The sequence below is a fragment of the Sylvia atricapilla genome, chromosome 1 (assembly GCF_009819655.1).
Source record: "Sylvia atricapilla isolate bSylAtr1 chromosome 1, bSylAtr1.pri, whole genome shotgun sequence".
NCBI lineage: Eukaryota > Metazoa > Chordata > Aves > Passeriformes > Sylviidae > Sylvia > Sylvia atricapilla.
In genome coordinates this window covers 109,890,729-109,903,106 of record NC_089140.1, presented here as the reverse complement: position 1 = coordinate 109,903,106, position 12,378 = coordinate 109,890,729, and the positions used below count along the sequence as shown (strand labels likewise).

The 12,378-nt window shown below is 39.1% G+C and overlaps 1 protein-coding gene across 1 annotated transcript in view; it reads left to right on the top strand.

Moving 5' to 3' along the window:
* NOL4 (nucleolar protein 4) overlaps positions 1 to 12,055 on the top strand; it is a 190,078-nt gene extending 178,023 nt beyond the window's left edge. The window contains exons 10-12 of the mRNA XM_066330532.1: positions 43 to 223; positions 3,997 to 4,077; positions 10,106 to 12,055. Coding sequence (XP_066186629.1) covers positions 43 to 223; positions 3,997 to 4,077; positions 10,106 to 10,299 — 456 coding nt within the window. The 3' untranslated portion in view covers positions 10,300 to 12,055. The remainder of the gene's footprint in view (positions 1 to 42; positions 224 to 3,996; positions 4,078 to 10,105) is intronic.
* The last annotated feature ends 323 nt before the right edge of the window (positions 12,056 to 12,378 follow it).

Below are 12,378 nucleotides of genomic sequence, written 5' to 3'. Positions count from 1 at the left end.
TCCAAGCCTTTTCTTTTTTTTTTTTTTTTTTTTTATTTGCAGGATGAGGCTGCTCCAGCTGACAAGCAGTGCAAACAGGAGCCAGCCCAGGTCACTTACTCAACATCAGCTGTTTCCAGCACGCAGGAGGTGTTGTACATCAATGGCAATGGGACCTACAGTTACCATAGTTACAGAGGGCTTGGAGGTGGGCTGCTAAATCTCAATGATGCTTCTAGCAGTGGTGAGTTTCCTCACAAATTGCGCCTGTGTGTATATGTGCCAGTGTGTATTTCCCCCTGCCGTACAGAAAGCTAGTCCATGGAGTTCAATATCCATAGGCTATTATCACATAATGAGCAGGAGCACAGTCCTGCAAACAGCTACTACTGAGCAAAATACTTGCTCCCTGCATGCTAGTCTCTTTCCAGTTTCAAGGGACCAATACACAGTAGGGCAAGAATGAACCATAAACCTCTAACAAAGTGGAGTAAAAAAATGCCAGGTTAGATCTTCAGTCAGTTTGCATAACCTTGTCATTACTGTCCTCTCCTGCCCTGATCACAAAATGAGGCCATTAATATATTTTTGGCTCAAGTTTCAAAACTTACTCAACTCCATATTGTGTAACACAAATGAATTTGCATGGATTTGTCGCATGGTCTCACTAGCTACTTGAATTTACTGCAAGTAAGGATCTGGCATACCAAGTATTAAATGAGAAATTGGCATATTCATTTATACCCTACACTAAAAATGAGAAGGTAAATATGTGTCACCATGAGATCGTATATCTCTCTGAAAAAAACAAGTGGTGTCATTTATTTAGGCAACACTCCTTTCTTCTTATATGCTTTTGTAACAAAAAGAAAGTAAGCAAATTGCAGTATTTGTTTGAAATTATCCCTCATATTGATTTTGTACAAATGCAGAGCAATACCCTTCTGATAAAAATGGTATTGTCTCTCTGTCAGAGAAATATGATTACTATGGAAGCCTGAGGTTTTATTGACTCCCAGGACTGTATTTAAAGAAATGTCTCAGAGGATGGAGAAATCCCCGAGGTTTTGCCCTGGCTGACCCTTCTCTGGCTGACGAGAGTGCCAGTTCAGGTAGAGGGGCTGACTTAGGTTAGATGATAATTGCTCAGCTACAGCCTCTACATTCAGCATGCTCAACGATTTTCAAAATGCTGTCAGTGCCTGCAAGGATTTACTGGAATGTAGTGTGCTGGGGACCTTCAGTCACATCCTCTTCCTCACCCCCTGCCTGCAAAATTCTCAAAGGTCTGTGGATGATTTGTGCTTTTTTTTTTTTTTTTTTTTTTGAAGTCTTTAAATAGATAATATTTTAGGTGTCAAAATCTTTGACTCAGAGTGAATGATGATTACAGTTGTTTTCATGCACATGGAGAGCACATCTGAGGCATTGAATATGGTCTCTGATCAAATATTTTCATAACAGTAAGACAAGCTGTGGAAATCTAGGTTTGTTTTGTGAAAATGCACAAGAACTCTAAAACTGTCTTTTACATTATGTCCAGAGAGGATCTGAACAAGTTCCCACTGAAAACAGTTGGCATATGCCCTTTTACCCAACTAAGAGTAGGATTAAGCTCCCCATGTGTTATTTGTCAGCATAAGCCATCAATATTGTCCTGGTTTATATAATCTTAAACTGTGAGGAATCACAACTGGTTTGTATACTTGTTTTTCCCTTCAAAATTCTTGTAATAGGATACATTTTCATAACTCCCATTTTGCAGTGAATTGTGGGGTTTAAGCAAAAGTATTTTGTGTCGCTTCACCATGCAATTTTAAAAAATGATGTACAAGTTAAATGCCATCAATTTGTCTTGCCTTTTGATTAGAAGGCACATCTTCTTTGTGCCTTTAACATAGACGACTCCAGTGGTTTTTTCACAATTAAAGCTCAAGACAGGTTTGTATACAGACATATGCTCAAACATTTCTTCTTCTTTGCCTTTCCCTACTTGCACTGAACAATTTTGTCTGTATGTCCTTTTAGTTTGAAAGACCAGTAAGCCATTGCACTTCTCCCATATGGTTGTTCACAGTTGGAAGGTTGTACAAAGTTGTCCATCTTCTCCACAGGGATCCTACACAAACCAAAGTACATAAGCTCCGGGAACCAAAAGTCTTTGTGTGCCAGGACTTGGAAACCAGTTGTTGATGCTGACAGTCTAGTTAGGCTGGTGATTTGTAATCCACTTGCCATTTCAGGAAGATCATTAGGAAAGTTGTGGAAAGGCAGCTCCATCCATTCTTTAGTCTCGCTGACACAAACCCAGTAGCCAACCTAATTATCTCTCAGGTATTAAGGGTAAATTGCTCTGGCTCTGGTAGCTGGTTTCCCTACAGGAGAAGTGGGAGGACTTGGAGGCCAATGAGATCTGTCAGTCCTATCTGATGTGTCCATTGATAGACAAGAGGAATGGTTGTTGTTGCAGCTGACAGGGTTAACCATTGCAGTTGTGACAGACCTCATAGGACCCGTGCTTGCAGTCATAACACTGTTTCAAGGACTCTTGTTCCAAACATATGCAAGGCTGTTAAAATGGTTAATGAGATACTTCTCTGGAGAGCAGGATATTTACTTGTCAATTGTTTTCAGGAGCTGAAAACTAATTTAAAAATGCAATTCTTTTTCAATATAGTAACCTATCAAATGTTCTTGTCAGGTTTACAGATGTTCTCCTAGTGTAAAAACAAATACGCACCTCAGTCAAAATATGTTTATAAACAAATATGGTCTTTTTTTTTTGTATCTGCTAAAACAGAAAAAAAAGAAGTAAAGAAGTTGCAATAGCTGCAATAGCTATCTAAAACTCACTGCTTGATTACCTATTTCTGGGCCTTCCCCCACAGTAATATAATAATTTATGTCCAATTAACTCTCTGTCTAATAGTCCAGCTGATGTATGTATTTTGTATTCTGTGACTCATTTAATTTGGCTATTTCCTCCATATAAAGTTCATCCCTACTCTGACCTTACAGACTTAGCTATCTGTTAGCCCAACTGTTTGGTGGCTCTGGCTCAGGGACCTCTCTCTGCCTGCTGTTGCAGTGCTTCCCTCCACATGGGGAGGTCTGTCCTTCCACATGGCTAATTACAGAGCCATAATTAGCTCCTCACACAACTGCATGGGTCAAGCCTTCATGAAACTGCTCAATATGAACAAACAGAATGTAGCAGCTTGTGCAATGACCTCTCCTTTATTATGGGCTGGCAATAAAGCACAGAAGGAAAAGGCTTGGTCTTATAGCACCAAGCACTTTCCCCCCTCCTTTTAAACTTTTTAGGCCAATCCAACTTGGCTAGGAACATTCACCAAGTCATCTGTAGGCTGACAGAGTCACTGTCAGCCTGTACATGGGCTGGGGAGAAGCCTTTGGTCATGTTGTTTGATTTGTTTAGATGGTAAAGGAGAGCTACTCTTTGAGAGGGATGGATTTCCACAGCTCACTTTTTTTAAGGCTAATGCAGTTCCTTTTACAGAACTGAATGGAGAACTTCCAAGGTGCAATAGCTCAGTGAATGTCAACAAATTCACCTGCCAGCTCTTAGCCAGCCACAAAGGCTTCAGCTGTCCCCCCTCTATCGTTCCTGGACTGAGCTGAGGGAGTGGGATTGGCTTGTCTCCCCAACTATTTCAGTCCAGTCGGTTGCTGTCTGCCCTCTGCTGATGACTGTCAGAGCTCTCTGAAGTCGTGTTGGGCTCCTTGGAGTCATGGTCTTCACAGCTGCTTCATTTCTGAAGTTCATTTTCTCTAAGAGTAATGGAATCTGTTTCTACTGCCAGAGCTGGGTTGCCTAGAGGTGATTTGGGACTGTTTCTTCTGCATCACTGTCTGGTTTTCTAGCCAGAAATGTCAGTCAATTCCTTTTGTATGTATAAAAAGAGGATGTTTCAGACTTAGTGTTGGACTGGCCATGCAGGATGTGCCCTCATGTCACAATAAGACAAAGTGTTATGTCTCCATTTCTCTCCACAGATCTGCAGCCTACCTCTACCACAGCCACAACTCAGCACTGCATCCCAGGCACCACGAACGTCCAGTCCCCTTCCAGCTCAGGTGAGTTCTTCAGTTGAATCCCATTATGTTCACACCCTGGCAAATCCTGGCGCTGGATTTCTCACCCGTGTGCCAGTCAGCCTTCCTGGTCCTGGTCCTTCTGCCTCCTGGTCCCTTAGATGGTGCTGAAGACAATGGAAGGGCTGGGGGAATCTCCCAGAGCAGGTGCTGGTGGCCTCCAAGGATCAGCATGACTGTGCTGATCTATGACAGGGAAAGGAGTACTGAGCACTCTTTGTCCACTTGTTCATGAGACAGCAGGGAAGGTGCCTCCTTTCCACATCCTTAAACCTGGTCAAGTTGTAACCTTCTTGGCACTTTCATGATTGATAATGGTGATAAACTTGGTGATATTCTTGGTGACAAACTAGGGGAAAAAACCAACAGATGAGAATATCCAATATGTACCTAGTTTTTAAAGTGCTGAGTGGGTTACTCACAGGTTGGCAAGACAGGACATAGGGGTTGGATGGGGTTGGATGGGGTTGGATGGGGTTCCTCTCTCCAGGTCTTCTTTATACCTCTACTCTTGCACAGTCTTTTGTGTTTTCAGTGCCACCCTGATGACATCAAAGTTAATAGAGGGAAAAGAGAACACAGTTTGTCTCTAGAACAGAGCCTGAAGCATGAAGAGAGAGATCAAGAGTGATAGCTAGGAACCTGGGACAGTATGTTTAGTGCCATTTAAAAAACCAAAAGGTGATGTTGGGAGAAGTTGAATGGTTTGACCTATATTTTGGCAAAGGAGAATTTCTTGCTGGAAAATGCTGGCATTATTTTCTGTTTAGACCTTCCCCACATTCTTTCTCCTCCTTTCTCATCTTCTTCAAATTGTCAGATATGTGGCACTGGCAAGTACTACATTCCTACTGCAGGGATGGAAATGGAATGTCTGTGGATGTACTGGGCAGTATCCTACTTTCCTAACTCTGCACAAGGCTGAGGCAACAACTGTTAAGGCAACACAGTATACACCTCATAATTAATCTCCTGAGGTGGATTGGAAGGATCTCACATAATCACTTAATCACAGACCACTGTTTTTCCTGATCACTGAAAATGAATGATGGCTGTAGGCATTTCTGTGTTTTTCACACCACTTTTCCTCAGGCAAGACAGCATTTTTTGCCTGCTGTCTAAAGTAGCAGAAGATGTGGCTTCCAGAGGGAGAGGTGTAGAAGGGAGAAAGAAGCTTAAAAGGTCCGATTTATCAGTTCCTGTTTTCTTGATTTCTCCTGGCACTTGAAACAACACTTTAAGGCACATCTGCTCTATGCTTGAAGGCAGGAAGAAAAGAAACATTGTCAGATACATAATATCACAATAAAACATTCTTATTATAATAAATGCATCTGATTTGAAAGAAAAGGTAGCATAGTTTGATAAGTTTTTTCTATTTAGTTTTATTGGAATATATAAGAATGTAGTCCAACCTCTTCTCTAAAGCCACTTATGGGGAAAAAAATGGGAGAGGAGAATAGGTGCAATAGAAAAGATACACACAAGAGATTTCAAAGCATGGGCAAACGTATTTTTCTCTGAATAAGTGTCACTGCTTTTTGCATTATCACTGTTGAAAAAGGTTGCTTAACTACTAATGAACATGTAGCTACTAATGAACATGCTTAAACACATAAAGGTTTTTAAATTATTTTTAATTATACATTATTATCTGCAATAGTGATAACCATTTTGAGAGTCACTGACACATTTATTATTCTTTCAGTAGTTGTTAATTATAAGACTGGTAGCAACCCAATGACAACATACAATTCTTAAGGGAATTCTGCTGAGACAGTTGATAGTGTCTAAGCAATCAGTATCAGCACATCTACATCTGACCCATATTTTGGAATTTGATATAAATCATGTTGGTAATGAGCAGTGCATGAGGCAATAACTAGTGCCATTAAAGTCTTGTAATTTACAGAAAAAGCCATTTGTTCCACAGTGTATTTAGTGGCAGACATTTCTAGCAGCTAATTTGATAAATGTTTGTCTAGCACATGAAGAGTGGGTTTTTAGAGTTTTCATATTGAGCCTAATGTGGTTCCAACCAGAACTGCACCTCATAGGGGAAATTAGGTCAAGGTAACTAGACAGAGATAGTAAATCAGAAATATTCCCATGTTAAAGTGTCAATCAGGTGGCTTAAACAGGAGGCAGAGGAACAATACTTTAGTCTTCTGAAATAGTATAAAAGAAAGGGTCTGTCTCAGCAATTTGTTTAGTCCACTGCTTATGAGAATGTTGTGCTGTTATAAAGATGTGGAAGGTGACAGTTTCATGTTATGACAATATGCACTGAGAGAAAGAAAAAAATGGAAATAACTCTCTTGTTTTAATCTCTGTGATATATGCTTAATCTTTGCTTGCTCAACAGACATTGTGGAACCTGATAATGTTTGCAATCAAGATTTTTAATAGTCCTGAAGTACTCCAGAATAGGAAGCAGTATGCTAAAATGTGCAGTAACATCTTGGAGGAACCTGACACTGCAAAATTCATTGCAAAAATATTCAGTTTTCCCTCTTTGCAAGTATACACTTTCCTGTTCCTGTGAGGACTGGCAGTCTAATAAATAATGTTAAATACACTAAAGAAGTAGAAAAGATAGTTATTAAAAGACATGATGGTAAAGCTGTTCAGCTTTTTCTAGATTTAGTAACCTGTAGTGATGTCTTCTGGAGATAGATGTACATGAAGTGTCCTTAACCAGATATTTTAAGCCTTCAGAATAGCTGGGATTTATTTTTCTGATTAAAGAGATATGATAGGTATGAGTAAGGTTTAGGTTTCCATGTTTCAATGCTGATTTGCATAAAATTACATAGGAAAAATCTACAGTACAAGAATGCACTTATAGGTTGCACTTATTCCTTAGTTTTTAAATGACCAGGTATGACTTATGAAGCTACAAATAAGTTATAGTATTTTAGTGTTTAGCAGCCTGCCAACCTTTGAGAATCTCTTTTAATGCCAGTGAGTGTCTATCGTAGCTATTAAAAGCTGAGACCCATATAACACATCCTGGGACTAATCTCTGAGTGAGGTGTTCTCAGATATAAAGCTTGAGCTGTCATAGGTAAGCTTTAGAGGTGAGATGTAGGGGTCACGTAACAAAATTAAAAGAGCTAAAATCCTTATCTCCACATGAAACATGGCTTTTTTTTTTTTTTTTTTTTTTAGTTCTCTGTCAGCTTCCCTCCCTGAAAAGGCATGAGTGTTCTCACTGTTCCAAAAGCATTGCTATGAAACCTTTCTCTCTGTGTGTATTCCTTTGGGTTTTTTTTCTCAGAGGGGGCTTTCTTTGGGGGGGAAAGGAGGACAGCACAGTGAGTTGTTAAGTAAAGTGCAGGAGTTGGGGAGTGATGAAAAATCCCATTTTCCTAGTTAATAGAAGTAAAAAAACAAACCCACCAAGTAGTTTGAAGAAGCTGGGTATGTTAAAATTTGAGATATCCTATTTTCTTCGTACACCAGAGCTCTGACACAACAGAAATCTCCCAGACCAAGAGGATTTTTGTGTTGTGATGGTCCCTTTTGTATGCAGACTGCCATCCAGATTTTTCCAGTACTCTCAGGATGCAAGAATAAATATTCTGAAGAATTAAAGAACTTTCTTCGTAAAAGTTAATCCAGACATCTAGGAATACAGAGCCAGTCAGATCTTCACACTGTGTAAATAACTGTGACCCCATAGACTTGTGAGGACTTATACTGATTTTGCATGGTGGACATCTGGTCTTCTCCTAATTTTACTTTCAGAGCAGTGCACCATCAGTTTGTCTAAGGGAAACCTGAGAGGTATGACTAAGCACATTTCCCTGTATATTTTATTTATGAGTGACATAAACTGGTATCCTATTCTGTCACTTAAAATCTGGATTACCAATGAGAAAAGCCCTTCAGTTACATTTCATAAAATGCAGTTCTGCAGTTATTGAGTGTGTGTGTGTGTGTGCGTGTGTGTGACTGAGTGAGTGTTTTTGGCAGTGACATGGAATGAAGTCAAGGAAAGAACATAAAAGTTAAAGTAGGTTCCTGTGGAGCACAATGCCCTCAATATGTCAGTGGCAGCTTTTTCACTACTGACTCAATAAATATAGAAGTCTTTAATGGCTTCCTACAACCATTCAGCACAAGTGGCATTATGATTGGTATACCATTCCTCCATGTGCTGGGTTAAGATTATATTTTAAAATATCCTCTGAGCTTCTTCACAGTCATCATTTTCCTGCAGTGTGAGGTCACACCGAAACAAATTCACTGAGCTAATTGTGCTTAATTTATCCTTTGTACACTGGAAGTCATTTGAAAGTCAGTTCATTTATACCAGTGTAAAACCAGATAATACAAGTTGTAAGGCTAAGTGCTGCTCATTCTAGTTGTGTAGTAGGAAATCAGATCTAATAGGACCCTTTCTGTTTGAGTAGTTTCTTTTCACAGTCCCAGCTCTGCTTTTATTCACTCAAGGGGAGCCTTTTTGTTAACTTCAGTTTTTGTGGGGACATGACAATCTCCACATTTTTTTGTGGTCTCAACTATACCTCTGCACAGAAGGGAAATTAAATAAGGTTTATGACCAGATCTTCAGCTTCTGGAAATCAGACATCCCCTTCCATTAGTGCTTACAATGGCAAATCTGTGTTTTTGAATCTTATAAATATTGTGGAGTTATTTAGGAGAACCTCCTAGAGTATGAATTAGTGTGTTCTGTGTTCTACAGTTGAATATACTAAATTTTAAAATTATTCCAGTCTTTGCTGGAAAACCTTGGCATTGAGGTATATTGTCCTGATCAAATTGAAGACATTTTTCTCAAATGAAAGCAAGATACATTGCTTTGGATACTTGATCCCAATTTCCTGGAGAGTATTAAGATTATGGTCAGGCTAGTCTGATCTTCTGCCTGCCAGAAGTATAGATTTGCTATGCGGCAAAAATGAGAGAGCAGTATTTCCCAGATTTGCACAAAACATACTGTTTAATAGGTATAGTTGCCATCTATATCCTATATATGTTCAAAGAAGTCCTCAGTCCAATTCTACCTGTCCGTATCTACACTCCAGGAAGGAAAAAAAAAAAAAGGGTTCAAGTGGAAATGACAAACACTTCATTAAAGCACCATGTATCTTAGCTGGTTAATAACTGATCAAACAGCCAGTGAAATTCCACACAAAGCCAAAGTTCATGATGGCAGATGTTTTGCCAATCACGGTAACCTGCAGACTTCCCTCAGGAATGCTGTCTTCTCTATGAAGTATTCATGGTGTTGAGAATGTATTTTTAAGAAAAGTGCTAAGCATATTGCTCTGAGCTGCCAGTACAACAGCATGGTGATTACTGCAGAATCTCTTGTCAGTGTTCTGGCCTTACAAGATCCTTGCAATATGTTGCCAGCTGTATGCAGCCCTCACAGATGATAGTGTGCTCCTCACTGTGGGAGCCAGATTGTCACCAGCCTAATCTCATTCATGAGCAGCTATTTATGTAAGTGATCAGACAGCGTCAGGCAAGTCATGTGGATGACCATTTATCTACGTCTGCAAGGGATTCAATCTGGCCACATGCTGATTGAAGCATAAAATGTGAAAATAGCTGTCTAGAGAACATAAGTTGGAATTTCTGTGATAAAAATTGCAAGTGTACATATTGCCATGAAGTCTATGATGGCAGCTGGAGCTGGGGGGAGGCACAGGAGATAACCTTCTGTCTGATCACCGTCATCAGATCCTAGAGCAGGGTTTGGGGTGCAAGTGGCTCATGCTGTTGGAATATGCCCCTTGAGGGTAATTTTCTGCTGGCAATGGACTTGCTCCCCATGTTCTGTAAGTGAGATCTGTGATACATAAGTATACATTGCTGTAGTTCCTTTCAAAGCGACCAGTAAGAGGGCACTTATCGCTTATTTCTGCTGCTTGCAGCGGGGAGCAGGTCCTAGTGCTCTGCATTCATACCTACAAACCTGTGAAATGTCTCTGGCAGCAGATGTGAATCTTCTTTTCTTTCCCTTTGCTGTCTGCAGGTCCCACAGATCTCAGTATGAAGAGGCAGTTAGCAACCAGCTCTGGATCCTCCAGCAGTTCCAGCTCCAGACCGCAGCTGAGTCCGACTGAAATAAACGCAGTGAGGCAGCTTGTGGCAGGGTACCGAGAATCAGCCGCGTTTTTACTGCGCTCTGCAGATGAACTGGAAAACCTTATTTTGCAGCAGAACTGAGTCATGTGACCTTCACACCGGCCCGGTCTTATCTCAGAATTTCCACTAATGACATTTTGATTTCCCAGAGCACACACTTCAGTTACTGCACAGTCTTTTAGGAGAGTTAATTACCATAATGCCACACTGTTCTTGATCCATAAAGTGATGTGTTAAGGTGCTTCAAGTGAACTTCGACCTCTGGTATTTCTGAGGTACTTTACTGTGTCCAGCCTATTGCTTTTGTTTTAGTGTGTCAGCATTAATATCGAAAAAGTGGCTAGAAATTAACTCATTCTAACAAGTGGAGGAAACAGAAGATGCTGTGATGGTTTTTTAAAACAAGTGGTTCAAGATCCAAGTGCAATATTAGTGGAATGTGATACTGACTCATTGGACTTAAAGCTGCAGTATATGGCAAAACATTGCCAAATGTCCTGTTGCTACAGGGCACAATTGCAATTAAAAGGATCTTGTATTTTAAAAAAATGTAATTTTTATAAAAAAACGAAACAAAAGATTTTTGTTTTCATTCAAGATTTTTCATTTTTACTTTGGTAAACTTTTTCACTGGTCCTGAAAATGTTTTGAGGAGCTATTTTAAGTCCCCCCTTCCTCTCTTGAATCCCTGGCTGTGCCCTTCTCCCCAACTTCATATTCTTTCTACAATGAGTAACTCTTGATGCTGGATAATTTCCTCCCCTGTGTACTGTAAATTGTCATCTACAGAATACCTTCCGAAGGAAGTATGCATTTCCTGCATTCATGCCATTCTCAACTCCATTCTGTAATATATTGCAGCTTTATTAGCAATTAATAAAGAGTTGAGCGTTTTTTAAAAAAGACATATCGTTGAGAAAAAAAAAAAGATGATTTGATTTCTTATGGTGAGCTCATCTGACTCCATGATCACTGCTGCTGTCTTATACAAGTCCCTCTAGTTGTGATTGGATATAGATGATGAATGTTAAGAGGTTGCAAGTGACAATCTGAAAATTTGCACTCTTGTGTGTATTTATTTTTTTTCCTTAATTTAAACAAAATTCTTACCAACGAAGGTCATTGACACTTCTGGTATAATTTGTATAATTCCCAGGCCTAGCTAAAACCTGTACAAAACTGTAAGTGGATGCAGCTGCAACTATAATAAAACTCTTCTTTCCCCTTCCCCACTCTTCCTAACCCCTCTATTTCTTATTTTATAATATTGATTACACATTAATGGTGTTTTCTTTGTGCACTATGGCGGACTTCTTTTTAAGTATATAGAAAAAGGTACTTTAGTTTATGCTTATTGTACTATCTGTTCTGTTGTTTAGCTTTTGTTGAATAACAAGTTTCTTGTGCATTCCTAAATTTGCCTTATTTCATGTACAAAATTTTATGTAATTCCGTTTTTGACAATGAGTTTAAGGCATCAGTGATATTTTATATCTACTTGTTACATATAGTTTTCCAAGTAATGACTGTGATTGTGACCAAGTAATGTGCACTTTTTCTTGTAACTGTGGACATTGCTATGCTTTTTTTTTCTCTAGTGTTTCTAGAATTACTGTTGCTTACAGTTATGTAAAAGAAAAAGAACTTTTGTGATACTGTTGGTGAATATTAATGTGAAAAAGCCTATGAAATATGAGTATTTTGGAGGTACATAGATACACAAACATCTCTAAGTTGTGGACTCATGTTCACATATTTAAATGAGAATTCAAAACCTGAGGGCTGGAATCATTTCCTCTGTTTTGTTTGGGTAAATAAACAGATTTCTGTGTTTAAATATATGATTGTGAAACATTTTAACATTTAAATCTAATAAGATTTAAAACTATAACTATTATGGTCTTTAAACAGGGAAAAGGGCCTTCTAGTCCAATTCAAGCAGCCCCTCAAACATAATTTCTCAATATTACTGAGTAAATCCAGTAGGATTGAGTAACTAGCATATCTAATTTAAAGTTGGCAGGTGGGAACACCACTTTGCCACTCTACATTTGTTCTTAGAAAACTATTTGATGTCTTTTTAGAGACCCCTATTCTTAGATATGAAAATATTGTTGCAAATTCTTATCAGTTGTTGCCCATCACTTGGGAGGTGTGTTT